Source organism: Pagrus pagrus (assembly GCF_965226575.1).
Source record: "Pagrus pagrus genome assembly, chromosome: 5".
Lineage (NCBI taxonomy): Eukaryota > Metazoa > Chordata > Actinopteri > Spariformes > Sparidae > Pagrus > Pagrus pagrus.
Window position 1 is genome coordinate 8,348,885 of NC_140189.1, and position 16,832 is coordinate 8,365,716.

General features: G+C 45.3%; 1 protein-coding gene across 2 annotated transcripts; it reads left to right on the top strand.

Annotated features, from left to right (window-relative positions):
* The first annotated feature begins 829 nt into the window (after positions 1 to 829).
* Positions 830 to 16,441, top strand: tbc1d9b (TBC1 domain family member 9b). Of its 2 annotated transcripts, XM_084352437.1 has the most exons (23): positions 830 to 1,091; positions 2,638 to 2,748; positions 2,828 to 2,946; positions 3,026 to 3,257; positions 3,534 to 3,792; positions 4,168 to 4,375; positions 4,766 to 4,963; positions 5,209 to 5,346; positions 6,506 to 6,656; positions 6,737 to 6,951; positions 7,070 to 7,187; positions 7,363 to 7,565; positions 8,855 to 8,937; positions 9,241 to 9,370; positions 9,459 to 9,557; positions 9,647 to 9,715; positions 10,170 to 10,410; positions 10,803 to 10,868; positions 10,990 to 11,058; positions 11,476 to 11,529; positions 13,169 to 13,213; positions 13,767 to 13,864; positions 14,441 to 16,441. In XM_084352437.1, exons 1-23 carry the CDS (start codon positions 974 to 976, stop codon positions 15,044 to 15,046), a joined length of 3,630 nt encoding a protein of 1,209 aa, XP_084208563.1. In that variant the 5' UTR covers positions 830 to 973; the 3' UTR covers positions 15,047 to 16,441. The 2 variants fall into 2 exon arrangements, with proteins under 2 accessions (XP_084208563.1, XP_084208564.1); XM_084352438.1 differs by lacking the exon at positions 11,476 to 11,529.
* Positions 16,442 to 16,832: the final 391 nt, after the last annotated feature.

The window sequence follows — 16,832 nt, forward strand, 5'->3', positions numbered from 1 at the left end:
ATAATAACACATACAGTTTGTACACAACACTTTCATACATGGACTTTGTGATTGGAAGACATTCAGAAACAAACAGAAGGAAAACAGGATTATTGACAACAGAAGTCACAGAGGTGACATGTTAAATAATGTATGATAATTGTATCAATGGAGGTGAAATGTGCACAGTGAACAACATTCCATCATTCAAATTTTATTTATAAAGAGCGGCCCAATGAGAGCACTTGACTCGTTTGTACAGGAGCCATGTGTCCACAGGTAAACACACACCTGTCCTCACTGAGCTGCTGGATTACATCAAGTGTCTGAGGCGATCAGGATATTAGGAACCCCTCGGTCAGTACGACAACATCGATAACTGAAGTTAAAATATAAAAGTGAATGAATTCGATGAGTTAACGAACACTTGAGAGGAACAACAGGTGAGTCAGTGCACAGGTGGACGAACAATGTGTGTGTTCATGTCATACAAACACTAACAACAACACAACACTGGAACTAATATAAAACAATGATGTAGTGTAAATGATAATAAAGCACAATCATATAAAATTATTACAGAACAATAACTCAGATTAAAGAAGTGATCATTAGTGAAGAGAATAAAACGTTTAATATTTAAACAGATTTCATATTTAAATGATTTCAGTCTGAAGATCCTGAAACAAAATCTGTTTATGTGTTTTATATTGTCAACACTGAAGCTTCCTCTCTATAATTGAATAAATATAATAAACTTTATTTCCACATTAAAACATTTAACACTTCTTCTGCTGGTCTGTGACGTAACGACGCAGCATGCGCAGAGGGCGTGTCCTGACGCGTCAGACCCGGAAGTGATGTGCAGTCAGCAGACCGAGTGAAAACAACAACAGCAGCTCCGTGTTTGTCTGAATTAGACGGAGCCGCCCGGTGATACTCGGTCCTTCTCCCGGTGTTTCGCCGGCACAGGGTGAGCAGGGAGCGGGCAGACATGTGGATCAACCCGGAGGAGGTACTGCTGGCCGGGGCGCTGTGGGTCTCCGAGCGGGCCAACCCGTTCTTCATCCTGCAGAGGAGGAGAGGACACGGCCGCGGGGGAGGACTGTCCGGTGAGTGCAGGCTGTCTGATGTCCGGGTCTGGTTCAATCCTGGTCCAGTCCAGTCTGAGTCTATGTGAGGTAACGGCAGTCCACTAGAGTCCGGTTTATCCCTGGTCTGGTTTAGTCCTGGTCCGGTTTAGTCCTGGTCCGGTTTAGCCCTGGTCTGGCTAAGTCCTGGTCCGGTTTAGTCCTGGTCTGGTTTAGCCCTGGTCTAGTTTATTCCCGGTCAGGTTTAGTCCTGGTCCGGTTTATCCTTGGTCCGGTTTATCCCTTGTCCGGTTTAGTCCTTGTCCGGTTTAGTCCTGGTCTGGTTTAGCCCCGGTCTTGTTTAGTCCTAGTCCGGTTAGGCCCTGGTCTATTTTAGCCCTGGTCCGGTTAGGCCCAGGTCCGGTTTGGCCCTGTTCAGGTTTAGCCCTGGGCCGGTTTGGTCCTGGTCCAGTTAATCCTGGTCCTGGTTTAGTCTGAGTCTATGTGAGACAACATCAGTCCACTACTGTCCGGTTCAGTCCTCTTCAGTCTGCCCGGATGGGTTAGGGTTAGGGTTATTAATCATTTTCTTGATTTAATCAACATGTTTGATAACAAGATAATTATAATATTAATAATCTGGATGGATCTGGATCAGAAGAACATTCTGGTATCAGAAACCGTCCAAAGCCGTACAGATTTGTCAATTAATCGATCAATTGATCGACAGATCAGAAGCTATCTTGATCATGGATTGATAACTGAAGATGTGTTGATTTGCTATTTTATTTTGAATTATTATTAATTATTATTTCTGAATATTTTTGTATTTTAATGTTTGAAGACTTTACGCCGACAATTAATCAATAAACCAGCACAAATAAGCAAATTATCAATAATGGGATCAGTTACGAGTTGCAGGTAGAAATTAACAATTAAAATGTACAAACTGGTTTACAGACCACCATTAATAGTACTCTATTACTTCTACAATTACCACATTACAATTGATTATGGTGTCAGTTTGTCTGAATGTGGCGGTGAGTTTTCTTTTTATTTTATAATCCCAGATGGAAAACTTCATTTGCAGTCAAGGGCACAAGATAAAAATATGCAAATACAAAAGCACAAAAATGTTTCCTGTACATTGAATATAAATAGGACAACAAAACAATCTCTCACATTCTGTATTACATGTGCAGATTAAGCAAGTTATTGCACAGGGAACAAAGGAGTTGTTACTCCTATTGTACTTGAACCGGGGAAATCTAAATCACCGGCCTGAGGGAAGAGTTTCAAACTCAGAATAAAGGTTCTGGTGTGTGCAGTCTAATGTAGACCCTGGACTTGCGGAGAACAGAGAGTTTCACTTTGATGAGGATTCAGTTGGACTGAAAAACCCTCAACCCTAACAACTGATGTCTGCAGGCCTCCTGGTTCACCTGCCTGTCTGTCTTCAGGTCTCCTGGTTCACCTGTCTGTCTGTCTGTCTGTCTGTCTGCAGGTCTCCTGGTTTACCTGTCTGTCTGTCTGTCTGTCTGCAGGTCTCCTGGTTTACCTGTCTGTCTGTCTTTCTGTCTGTCTGCAGGTCTCCTGGTTGGGACTCTGGATGTGGTTCTGGACTCCAGTGCTCGAGTGGCTCCTTACAGGATCCTGCTGCAGACGGCGGACTCTCAGATCTACTGGAACATTGCTTGTGGTGAGACAGCTGGACTAAGAGCACTGGGATTGGCTGAATGTTTGCTTGTTGTTTGTTGACCCTCAGATCTGTCTTGCAGGCTCATCCAGGAAGGAGATCACGGAGCACTGGGATTGGCTGGAGTCCAACCTGCTGCAGACCATCTCCATCTTTGACAATGATGAAGACGTCACCACCTTCGTCAAAGGAAAGATTTCTGTATGTCACTTCCTGTATGACCGACCAGTTGTCTTGTCTTGTGTGTGATCCTGTCAGTGAGTGATGTCACTTCCTGCAGGGCATCATTGCAGAGGAGAACCGGCTGAAGCAGGGGGAGGAGCAGGAGGAGGATTGTGGGAAGTTTCGGGAGGCGGAGCTGAAGATGAGGAGGCTGTTTGGGATGCCAGATGAAGAGAAGCTGGTGAATTATTATTCCTGCAGCTACTGGAAGGGCCGAGTCCCGCGGCAGGGCTGGCTCTACCTGTCCGTCAACCACCTGTGCTTCTACTCCTTCCTGCTGGGCAAGGAGGGTACGACAATCACAGACAAGTGTCTAATGATGTCATATACAGTCTGTGAGCTTTAAGAGTAACTTAACATCCTGTTTTAGTTTGAACACACACTGAAGGAGCTTCTTCTGTAGTTAACATAAACAGTGACTTTACATGTAATTTACTCTCCTCGTTAACTAGTTTATGGTTTATTACTCTTCACGCTTTAAAACAAATTGATTTTGAAACAAGACAGTACAATCAGCCCATTCTGTTATGTTTATATTTACATTCATATATGTATTCAACCTTCAGTGACCCTGGTGGTGCAGTGGACGGAGGTGACCCAGCTGGAGAAGAACGCCACCCTGGTGTTTCCAGAGAGCGTTCGTGTCAGCACGCGTCACACGGAACATTTCTTCTCCATGTTCCTTAACATCAACGACACCTTCAAGCTGATGGAGCAACTCGCCAACATCGCCATGCGCCAGTTACTTGACAATGAGGCGTTTGCTGCCGATCGCTCGCTGCCCAAACCCTGCAAAACACTCAAGAACGTCTCTGCACTCAAGAGGTCTCACTCTGTTCAGTAACCATGTGCCTGATATGAAGTTGACAGGGTTTCATCTGATCAGACTGAGTGTTGAACAAATAAGAAACTCTTGATGATCTTGTTTGTAACACCAAATCACTACAAATCTAAATGTAGTGTGATACCAAGTGGGCATACAGTGCATACATGTGCAAAAGAGAGTGCAGTGTTCTCATACATATATACATACATACATACATACATACATACATACATTAAGTATTAAGTAAGTAATACGCGTAAACAACTGTGATGCACCTGAGCCATCAAACTAAATGTCGCTGTGTCTCAGCCTGGACCACTATGCCACTGACCTTTGATCTGATCAGCTGTTTCCTTACCATGTCGTTGCTGCAGGGATTTTGACGCACGGGCAAAGAACGAGCGATACCGGACCATGTTCCGGCTGACACAGGATGAGCGTCTGGACGGACACACAGACTGCACGCTGTGGACACCGTTTGCTAAGATGCATGTGGTTGGGCAGCTGTTCATCTCCAACAATTACATCTGTTTTAACAGCAGAGAAGAAGACCTGTGTCAGCTCATCATCCCACTCAGAGAGGTAAACAAGCTGTTAAAGAATACTGGTCAGTTTTCAGAGTCTACAGTGGGCAGTTCAGGGGGCCCTCTGCAACCCACACCATCACCATGAGCATTTACCATCAGAGAGGCACTGTAGATGGAACCTTAACCCTAATTATTTCTGCTAAATGCAATGCGAATATTGGACCAGCCCCTGTATGGCTCTTAGCCTTGTATTTATGTCTTTTAAAAGTCATGTTGTTTGTTGATGATTTGTCTTGATGTGATGTATGCTGAACCCAAAACAATGTTCTATGTTGTGTAAAGCATGTAAACCAAGCTAATACATGACATGTTAGGATTGTATTTCTTACACAGTTCTTACACTGTATTACGCAGTGATTTTTACCCAGCATCCCCTGCTCCTCAGGTGTCAATTGTGGAAAAGGCGGACAGCAGCAGTGTCCTGCCGTGTCCTGTCTCCATCAGCACCAAGAACAAGATGAACTTCCTGTTCGCCAACCTCAAAGACAGAGACTTCCTGGTCCAACGCATTTCAGACTTCCTGCAACGAACGCCTGACAGCTCATGGGGCGACACCAGCCCACTGTCTCCAATTGGTCACTCGGTGCGTCATTCAGATACAGGTTCTGATCTGCTTGGATCAGAAGATGTTACTGAAGTCTAAAAGTGTGTAGTAATACTGCTATCATGTTTCTCAGAGGTGTAACAGTTGTAAGGTGAGCTCACAATGTTGAGGCCAGCTCAGCTGCTGAATGCATGCTGGGTCAGGCAGTTTTAAATGACAGGAAGAGGAATCCTGCAGAGGTAAACTTTAATTTCTATTGTTGAAATGTGTGTTTGTGTCCTCAGGCATCCTCCAGTGCCTCATCTGCAGGGTCAGAGTCCGTCCACAGGGGTCGTCAGTACCACCCAGGTCTACCAACAGCTAGCCAGGGTCTGCTGCAGCTCTACCACTGCAACGCACCAGAAGACCTGGGACCCAAAGCTGTGAGTTATAGAGAACTGTTTACATTTCTGATAAGTGCTGGCATCATCAGATACTGAGGAGTACCTCCAGATACCTAGGAGTACCATTAGATTCCGAGGAGGACCGTCAGATTCCAAGCATTACTGTTAGACTCTGAGGAATACTGGTAGATTCCAAGGAGTACCGTTAGATTTCCATGAGCTCCGTTAGATTCTGAGTACCGCTAGATTCCAAGGAATACCTTTAGAATACGATGAGCACCTTCTGGTAACGAGGAGTACCTTTAAATACCGAAGATTACCACTAGATTCTGCGGAATAAAACTACATTCCGAAGAGTACTGCTAGATTCCAAGGAGTACCGCTAGATTCCGAGGAGCACCTCTAGATTCCAAGGAGCACCTCTAGATTCCAAGGAGTACCGCTAGATTCCAAGTAGTACCTTCTGATTACGAAGCGTACCTTTTTAAATACAGAGGTGTACCACTAGATTCCGAGGAGTAAAACTAGTTCTGAGGAGTACCGCTAGATTCCAAGGAGAACCACTAGATTCCAAGGAGAACCACTAGATTCCAAGCAGTACCGTTTAGCTTCCAAGTAGTACTGCTAGATTCTGAGGAGTACTTTCTGATTACGAGGAGTACCGTGAGATTTTGAGTACTGCTAAATTCAAAGTAGCACCATTAGATACCGAGGGGCACCATTAGATTTTGCGGCGTAAAACTAGATTCCGAGGAGTACCGTTAGACTCCGAGGAGTACCGCTAGATTCCTAGTACCTTCAGATTACGAAGTGTACCTTTAAATACAGAGGCGTACCACTAGATTCTGAGTAGTACTCCTAGATTCCAAGGACTACCGCTAGATTCAAAGTAGTACCTCAGATTCTGAGGAGTACCTTCTGATTATGAGGAGTACCGTTAGATTCCAAGGAGTACCGTGAGATTTTGAGTACTGCTAAATTCAAAGTAGTACCATTAGATACCGAGGAGTACCATTAGATTCTGAGGAGTATTGTCCCAGCATACACTGATTGACAAAGCATCGATCCATGCTGAAATGTTGATGTGTGAGATAAAGCTACAGTTCAATGCTGTGTCAGAATGTGTAAGTAAATCCTCCCTCACCGCCCTCCTCCTCTCCCTCCATCCTGCCTCACCTTCTCACTCCCCCTTCTGCAGATGAAAGAGAAGATGAAAGAGGAGGCTTGGAACATCCATTTCTCAGAGTTCGGTCGAGGTGTCTGCATGTACCGAACCTCCAGAACTAGAGAACTCATCCTTAATGGGATCCCAGAGCGCCTGAGAGGAGAGCTGTGGCTGCTGTTCTCAGGTAACTGTTCATTCATTCATACCACAGGTAATCTGAATTTTGATGTATTCACCTGTTCATCTGTCCATCTATCTGTATAGGAGCGCAGAACGAAATGGCGACGCACCCTGGTTACTATGGCGACCTGGTGGAGCAAGCAATGGGGATGTGTTCATTGGCCACTGAGGAAATTGAGCGCGACCTTCACCGCTCGATGCCTGAGCATCGAGCATTCCAGAACGAAACAGGCATCGCTGCGCTGCGCCGTGTCCTCACCAGCTACGCCCACCGCAACCCTGGCATCGGATACTGTCAGGTAAATATAACTTACTTAACATTAAATAAATGTAATGCATAGTAATACTTAATAATATAAAATAATAATAGCGTATTAATACAAACTGACACATATTCTGCCGTTCTCCCCTTTCCAGGCAATGAACATTGTCACCTCCGTCCTGTTGCTCTACTGTCCAGAGGAGGAAGCCTTCTGGCTGTTGGTGGCACTTTGTGAGCGGATGTTGCCTGACTACTACAACACCCGAGTTGTAGGTCTGTAACTACACCGTGGTCTGTTATTTTCTGTACATGTTCTCACATAAATGAATATCTGGTTTACCGGAGAGTTAAAGCTGTAGAACGAGAAGCCAAGTGATAAGTGTAGACTGCTGTAGATGCAGCCACTGAGGGGCACTCTCCCAGTCTGATGTAGTTTTTGTCCCTGCAGGTGCTCTGGTGGATCAGGGGGTGTTTGAGGACCTGACCCGAGCCTTCCTCCCCCTGCTGTATGAACACATGCAGGAGCTGGGAGTTATCTCCACCATCAGCCTCTCCTGGTTCCTCACACTCTTCCTGTCTGTGATGCCCTTCGACAGTGCCGTCCTATTGGTTGATTGCTTCTTCTACGAGGGCATCAAGGTCATCTTCCAGGTCAGAGTCACTGCGCCTTACCGACTGTTAACTGACTGTTCTTGTGTACATCCATGGTTAGGGTTGGGTATCGGTTGGGTTTTTTCCAATACCGGTTACTACTCGGTATTTTTTAAATGGTTCCGGTACTTAAAAACCTAAAAATGCAGACACTTCGTCAAAAAAACAATGCCCTTTTGTTTCCAGAGCCAAATTAAAAACAATTAACTTAAAACATTATAAATACAACATAAAAATAAACTATTATTAAATAAAAGTCACACGATTTACATAATATCAGATACAACAATACTGTATCGAAAAATGTAATAATGAGAGATTAATGAGGAGCTCCATCTTAAAACTTCATTGGCATTATTTTATTATTATTTATTACTACTTTATATTACGGCATTACTTAGGCTACCCGAAGAAGAAAGGCTGCTGTCATTGTCATCTGTGATGTCCATCACACTGGCAGCAGGACTGGGGCTTTCTTCACGAAGTCTGGGTCCGGGAGGCACAACACTGGCGGGAGCAGCGGCGGCCGTGGATGTGCTTGGCACTGGGTCGCGGAGTTTGTCAAACACGGTGCACAGTTCGGCTTTTAAGTACATGTTGTATGTCGCCAGGTGTTTCATCAAATTTGATGTGTTACTGCCCCTTGCACGCAATTGTTTTGCGGCATTTATTACAGATCGCGGAGTCTCCATCCTTAGGTGTGTAATGAAGCCAGACTTTTGACCGTCTTCCTTTCGGCATCTTGTTGATCCTCTCACCTTCTCATCAGCGGCACCGAGCAGCGTCACTGACGTCGCAACACGTGCGACGTCGGTGCTCTCAAGTGCGGCACCAAAATGAGGCACCGAAAGTTTTGTTTTTATTCGGTCCAGTTACTACCGTTTACGTCAGAACCGGTTCCATACTCATACTGGGTTTCGGTACCCAACCCTATCCATGGTACCATACAATACGGATGGAGAAATAAGAAGCACAGTTTGAACTGTTTGAAGGAGATCACACTGCAAGTAGAAAATGGAATGAGAACAATAGAAACAATGGAATAGGGTATATGATAGTAGTGTATGTTAATATAAATTCCCATTGCCAGTGGAAATGTCCATTGTTCAGTGTTAGAATCCAGAGCTAGTGTACCCTTTACAGTCTACAAATGTTATTTAGTGTCCACTGTTAGAAAAGCTGTATTAGAAAATGTCAGTGGGCATCACACAGCACAATCAGCAGTCTTCATCTCTGACCTCCTAACACCTGTAACTTGACTACTTCCTGTTGGAAAAATCTATCTGCAGGTGGCGCTGGCAGTGCTTCACGACAACATGGACGCTCTCCTGTCCTGCAGTGATGAGGGGGAAGCAATGACAATCCTGGGCAGGTAGGAGTCCAGACTGGGGAAGTAGAGGTCCCGACTGGCCAGGTAGAGGTCCAGATTGGGCAGGTAAGAGTCCAGACTGGGCAGGTAGAGATCCAGACTGGTCAGGGTAGAGTCCAGACTGGCCAGGTAGAGGTCCAGACTGGGCAGGTAGGACTCCAGAGTGGCCAGGTAGAGGTCTGGCCTGGGGGTGTAGGAGTCCAGACTGGCCAGGTAGAGGTCTGGACTGGGGAGGTAGAGGTCCAGACTGGTCAGTTAGAGGTCCAGACTGGTGTGTGTGTGTGTGTGTGTGTGTGTGTGTGTCAGGTACCTGGATAATGTTGTGAATAAACAGACAGTGGCTCCACCCATCCCTCACCTCCACGCCCTGCTAACGAGTGGGGATGACCCTCCACCAGAGATCGACATCTTCGACCTCATCAAGTCGTCCTATGAGGTCAGATGACTCAGTGACACAGTCTAATTCCTGCTGCTATTCCTGGATCTGTTTTTGAGGTAATCTCAATCTCTCCTTCTCTGAGCAGAAGTTCGGCACCTTGCGCGCTGACGTCATCGAGCAGATGAGGTTCAAGCAGAGGTTAAAGGTCATCCAGTCGCTGGAGGACACAGCCAAGAGGAGTGTGGTGGGTGTTATTAGGGTACTCCTGCCTAATGCTAATATGCCAATGTAGACATGAAGCAGTGTTAAAGGTGTGTGTGTGTGTGCGCGCAGGTGAGAGCAATGATGACGGAGTCGGCCTTCAGTATCGAGGAGCTGGAGGAGCTGTACTGTCTCTTTAAGGTCAGAACAAACTGGTTTTAAAAAAGTTCAGATATATAACAACTCATGACCAAAACGTATTTCTGAGACGTCAAACGTTTCATTACATTTGCTACGATCAAATGAATCATGATTATAATATTATAATCTGATGAGAATAATCAGGAGTCACAGGAGGGACTCGTTTACAGCTGCAGGTGAGGTTGTGTTGAACTTCAACTTTAAAGTCCACATTTCACTAAAGTGTTGCTACACTAAACTCAACTGTGATAGGCTCTTGAGCAGCCAATCAGACTGAACATTCACTGCTACGTTCACAGTTCACTGCTAACCTGAGTCTGATGTTGGCACACCTGACTCTGTGCAGTTTGGGTTGGAGGTTTTGATTTGTGTAGGTGCTGTGAGCTGTGACATGCTGACAATAAATCAAAAAAGGGTGTACTGACAGTGTGACCTCTCTTCGTCTTTGCTTCAGTCCAAACACATGACAAGCTGTTACTGGGGCTCCAGCAGCTCTGCAGCTGAGCGTCATGATCCCAGCCTGCCGTACCTGGAGCAGTACCGCATCGACCCTGTTCAGTTCACCCAGCTGTTCACCGCGCTCGCTCCCTGGGTCTGTGGAGGCCACACTACGACACTGTCAGCCCGCCTCTTCAGACTCCTGGACCAGAACCAGGACGGACTCGTCAATTTCAAAGAGTTCATCACTGGACTCAGTGAGTGCAGACACAGGAGCTCTGAGTTAAAGGTTCAGTGTGTAGGATTTAAATATAATATAATATTCAGGAGAATGTTTTCATTAATGTGTAATCAGTGTTACCTCAGAATGAGTCTTTGATATCTACAGTCCACAATGTTTCTACAGGAGCCCAGAGCAGACAAACCAAACACTGACTCTACAGAGGGACGTTCATGTTTTTAGTGTTTTTAGTGTCATCTTAGGGTAGGGTGAGATGAGGGATATTTAGTTGGTTGCAATCTGCAACATCACAGATAGATGTGACTAAATCTACACACTGGACCTTTAAACTGCCAGATATTCAGACATTTATCTCAGATGTTGGTCTGTGTTGGTTTCCTCTCAGTTTGTTGTGTTGTGTGTCTATAGGTGGGATGTATCATGGAGACATGACGGAGAAACTTAAACTGCTGTACAAGCTCCACCTCCCACCAGGTAACAGTCACGTTGGTATTTCTGTGAAACGTACTGACCCAACTGAGCTGCAGTTTGTGTATTCATGTATTCATCTGTTTATTTATTTATGTGTTTGTTTGTTTGTTTGTTTGTGTTGCAGCTCTGTGTCCTGAGGAGGCAGAGTCTGCTCTGGAGGCAGCCCATTTCTTCACTGAGGACGTACCAAGAGGTAATCACTGATAAATACTGTAAACTCCTGACTTACTGCAGTATTTCTACTGCAAGTTATACCTGCTGACAGGTGAGCTCTGTGTTTAGAGTTTGTTTTGCACTTCAGGGCACAATAACTGGGTTTTCTGTGGATAACATGATGAACAGACTCTGTAACAGCAGATAGTAAAAAAAAATAAAGTGACTCCAGATAATTAACAGAGAAAATGTCTTATTTAAAACTGTCAGCAGCGACTCAGTAGGTTTATGGAAACATCCTGTCCATGTGAAATATCACGAATCTGTTTGATTTGCATGAAAAACCTCATTAACAGATTTTCAATGATTTCTTTCTCACTCACACGCACCTGATCTCTTCTTGTTCTTGTTCTTGTTCTTGTTCTTGTTCTTCTTCTTCTGTGACGTTTCCTTCCAGAATCTTCCTTCCTGTCTGATCTGGATATTTCAGGGCAGCAGGAAGTGACACCAGGTTTGTGTCTTTGTGGTTTGAGGAAACCTGCTGTTGCCCTGCACTCTAACACCTAAGCTGTCAGACATGTTGTTGCTCTGGCCCCGCCCACAGCCAGTGATGTCACAGCAGCTGTGTCTCACCTGGACCATGCTGCAGCAGCTGCTCAGAACCTCTTTGTTCAGTTTGTGTGTGAAGCCTCAATCACTCACTGCAGCATCACATACTGTAACAACTCCCGCAGATAACAGGTTCAGAGGCAGGTTGGAGTTCGACAGTGAGCACCTGGTGGCTGGGACCACACCTTTGGGGTGTCTGACTTGCGGGTCCACCACCTGTAAGGCTGGATGAAGGGCAGCAGGCAGGCCAATGAAAACTGGTTGTAAGTGGAACATAGCATCTCTGGTAGGAAAGAAGCCAGAGTTAATGCAGGCCGCCTCCAGAGTCTGTCACCTGCAGGACCAGGTAGACATCTCAGAACTCTGCTATCCAGCTGTTCTGAGATGTCTACCTGGTCCTAGACTCTCTGAGTGAAAGGCTCCTGGTGAGTCTCAGGGTACTAATGAACCTGCAGGATGACTGCTGCTGTGTTGGAGAAGATGAGAAGGTCAGTGAGAGCAACGTTCTTCTTTTTAGACACTCTCTGGAGTCCTGGTCCTGGAGGGCTGTCTTCAGCTCACACCTTCTCCAACCTGGGGAAGTTTAGGGACATGAAACCTGAGTGTTCATCAATGCCTGACCAATCAGCTACCAGAGGACCTGCTGGATTCCTCTCAGGCTGGTTTTAACAAGAAAGGCTGAAATGAAAGAGAGGCTGAGATGGAGCCGGCTACATCTGGCTCCAGGTGTTTAACCTGTATTGTGACATCACAATGGGGGCGTGGCCAGGAGTGCAACATGCTGAAGATCTGAACAGGAAAAGTCCTGATGTCACTTTAATGCTGTGTTCAGAGCAAACACGACACAAATTATTCGCTCAACTATATTACATACACAGTCAATGCTAAGACGCAATTAGACGTGAAAATTCGCATCAAGCGAGAAATCGCATGAGGTGAAAATATTGAACACAAGCAACATGATGTTGTGTAGCAAAAGCCTGTTGGGGTGGACACTGACATGACATTCACGTCTCTGATGTCAGGACATCCATTAAGAATGTATAAACCTGCAATCAAACTCACAGGTCAGGGTTTGTTCTGGACACAGAATAACAATTTAACACTTTTCTACAAAGTCAACTTCATGTTTTTAACAAACTCTGTCACTGTTATCTGATCAATATTTGATGATGATTATGAAGATGGTGAAGATGATGGTGATGGTGATCGTGATGATGGTGATGATGATGATGGTGGTGGTGATGATGATGGTGATGATGATGGTGATGATGGTGGTGATGATGATGATGGTGATGATGATGTTGATGGTGATCGTGATGATGATGATGATGGTGATGATGATGGTGATGGTGATGATGGTGATAATGATGATGGTGCTGATGATAACGATGGTGATGATGATGGTGATGATGGTGCTGATGGTGAGGATGGTGAGGATGATGATGGTGATGATGATGGTGATGAACATGATGATGTGATGATGATGATAATAATGATGATGATGAAGATGATAGAGATGATTTCCTGTCTGTGTGCAGGTGACGAGGGGAAGGATGGAGGTGGAGACAGCGAGGAGAAGAAAGGTAAACGTGTACAGGAGATGGTTTGCTTTTATTAAACACTTCAAGGAGCAAACAAAATCACTTTTTCACTTGATAACCACAAATAAGATAAGCGGAAGAAGATGAATGAATGAATGAACCACAAATAACAACAACATCAGTATCAACACCAACACCAACACCAACACCAACACAAAGAGTGTTTCCCCCCCCAACAGCCCATACAGGTGTGAAAGTGTCCATCATGAGATAATATGCTCCAAAAACTGTCAGTGAGCTCCAAAAACCATGAACGACCACCATAAACTGTCAGCAACTCCAAAAACCATTAGCAAGCTCCAAAAACCACGATGGACCCCCAACAACTGTCAGTGACCTCCACAAAGCAAGAACTACCTCCACAAACCACGAACGACCTCCACAAACCATTACTGTGCAAACAAATTATCTAGCTTTGTATATCTATGTATCAGACTGTAGTTACTGTTTATCTTCAGTGTGGCTCTGGCCTCTCAGCTCTGGCCCCTCAGCTGTGACCTCTCACCTGTGACCGCTCACCTGTGTGTTGTTTCAGACGAGAAGGTGAAGGACTACAGGTACTACCTGAGGATGTGGGCCAAAGAGAAGGAACCCAAGACAGAGACCATCAAAGACCTGCCCAGGATGAACCAGGTGAGGACGAGACCAGGTCCAGATTGACCTGTCTGTCTCTCTTACCTGTCTGTCTCTGACCTGTCTGTCTCTCTGTAGGAGCAGTTCATTGACCTGTCTGTCTCTGACCTGTCTGTCTCTCTGTAGGAGCAGTTCATTGACCTGTCTGTCTCTCTGTAGGAGCAGTTCATTGACCTGTCTGTCTCTGACCTGTCTGTCTCTCTGTAGGAGCAGTTCATTGACCTGTCTGTCTCTGACATGTCTGTCTCTCTGTAGGAGCAGTTAATTGACCTGCCTGTCTCTCTGTAGGAGCAGTTAATTGACATGTCTGTCTCTGACCTGTCTGTCTCTCTGTAGGAGCAGTTAATTGACATGTCTGTCTCTGACCTGTCTGTCTCTCTGTAGGAGCAGTTAATTGACCTGTCAGTCTCTGACCTGTCTGTCTCTCTGTAGGAGCAGTTAATTGACATGTCTGTCTCTGACCTGTCTGTCTCTCTGTAGGAGCAGTTAATTGACCTGTCAGTCTCTGACCTGTCTGTCTCTCTGTAGGAGCAGTTCATTGACCTGTCTGTCTCTGACCTGTCTGTCTCTCTGTAGGAGCAGTTCATTGACTTGTGTAAGACTCTGTACAACATGTTCAGTGAGGAGCCTCTTGAGCAGCAGCTCTATCACTCCATCGCCACCGTCGCCAGCCTGCTACTGAGAATTGGAGAGGTTGGTAAGAAGTTTAACAACGGGAGTAAGAAGAGCGATTCTGCTGCCGCTCAGGCCCCGCCCCCTGACCCTCAGAGGGAGGAGGGGTTTGGTGAGGGCGGGTCGGATGAGTCTCAGGTATGTCAGGCGCTCGCTGACGCTCAGCTGGAGCCGGCAGGTCCTCAGACGTCTGACGAGGAAACTAAAGACGACACGTCGGTGTCGTCATACTCTGTTGTGAGCTCCGGATCGCTGCAGTGTGAGGACATCGCCGACGACACCGTGCTGATCGGTGGTGGTGAGCAGAGGCGCGGCAGTGTGCTGGATGTTGATTGGTCGATCACCTTCGAGCAGGTGCTGGCATCGCTCCTGACAGAGCCGCCGCTCGTCGACTACTTCGAGAGGAAGAGGGACATCCAGATCAAGATGGCCGTCTGTAAGGCCCAGCGGGCGGTGGAGCGTCAGACAAGCTCCGCCTCCGACCATGAACTCTCTCAGCATTCCGTCTGACTCACCTCCACCTGTCCACCTGACTCACCTCCACCTGACTCACCTCCACCTGTCCACCTGACTCACCTCCACCTTTTCTACCTGACTCACCACCACCTGTCTACCTGACTCACCTCCACCTTTTCTACCTGACTCACCTCCACCTGTCCACTTGACACACCTCCACCTGTCTACCTGACTCACCTCCACCTGACTCACCTCCACCTGTCCATCTGACTCACTGCCACCTTTCTACCTGACTCGCCTCCACCTGTCTACCTGACTCACCTCCACCTATCTGACTGACTCACCTCCACCTGTCTGTCTGACTCCCCTTCACCTGTCCACCTGACTCACCTCCACATTTTCTACCTGACTCACCTCTACCTGACTCACCTCCACCTGACTCACCTCCACCTTTTCTACCTGACTCACCTCCACCTTACTCTCCTCCACCTGTCCACCTGACTCACCTCCACCTGTCGACTTGACTCACCTCCACCTGTCCACCTTGTATACAGGTATATGAGATGCTGCTGAGAGATATCAGGGTCACGTTTATAATCTATAAATTACAAACTATCAGATCGGCTCATGACACTGACTGCAGCATTTCAGGAAGAATCAGAGACATTTCTGATAATGATCAGATGGATCAATAGGTGGATCAGTAGGTGGATCAATAGGTGGATCAATATGTGTATTAGCTGGTTTCTCTGCAGGTTCGATGTATGATCTGCAGGATCACCTAGACTGAGATCAAACAAACGAGCAAGTTAAGCAGGTAAACAGTTTCTGACTGAACTACGGAAGCCACAAAGACCCAACAAGTGTTTTTATTATTTTTACATGTCAAGTTAAAAAACAAAATTATCTTCATGAAATCAATGATTTCTGTGTTTGATTGAGTCCTAAAGATCATTTTCTTTAAGTAAGTGAAAGAATCTGAGAATTCAGAAAACGTCAACATGTTTTCTGTCTTTAAGAAAAAAGACTGAAGCAGAAACCTGTGAGCAGGTGACCCTGTGGGCAGGTGACCTGTGGGCAGGTGACCCTGTGAGCAGGTTAAGAAAATAAAAGTGTATGGACTGAGACTGAAGCGTTCTCTGTAGAAGATAAAAGTAAACTTGTTTTACAGCTCAGATATATTAACTGTATATTAATCATGTGTTACCTGAGTAAACCGTTTCACTCAGGTGAGTTCACACCTGAATACTTTTATTTTGACGTCACTGAAGCCTTGTGTGTGCCTGTTTCTGATGACATCACTCCTGTTTACTTCCTGTTGAAACGGTGATGTCAGAGCTCTCTCTGTTGTCTTCACTGTGTTAATTCACCAGTCTGCTTTTAAAATCCATTTTATTGATCAGTTATTGATCTGTACTCTGTTGTCTAATAAATACTGAAGAAAAAATACACATTTCTTCTTCTGTGGTGTTTATTGAGTTATGAATATGAATGAAAGTCAAACTTTACTTCCTGTTTCAGATATTTAACTCATACTCTTAAATTAATTATGTTATATATTTTTTTATTAAATTCTGATATTAAACATTATATATATTATATTATTATATTCTAACACCATAGATAGGTATTTTAGATGGTATGGAACTTTAAATCCCATCATGCATCAGCCTTGGTTGTTCCTTCCCATTTATTATTATATTATTTTACAGGTCTCATAGTTTTGTACAAAGGAAACGATGAAAACATTTAATCAGGTATATTTCAGGAAAACAAGAAATCTCAACTTTCATTTTGTATTTTTATCCAAACTTTGACATGTTTCATCTGTTTTGTGTCT

What these genes read in the sequence shown, in the direction of transcription:
- tbc1d9b (XM_084352437.1), top strand. Translation starts at nt 974, where the DNA reads ATGTGGATCAACCCGGAGGAGGTACTGCTGGCCGGGGCGCTGTGGGTC. An exon ending in AACGTCTCTGCACTCAAGAG is followed by an intron (nt 3,793 to 4,167) that starts GTCTCACTCTGT and finishes TCGTTGCTGCAG; the next exon opens with GGATTTTGACGCACGGGCAA. An exon ending in GCTGTGGCTGCTGTTCTCAG is followed by an intron (nt 6,657 to 6,736) that starts GTAACTGTTCAT and finishes CTATCTGTATAG; the next exon opens with GAGCGCAGAACGAAATGGCG.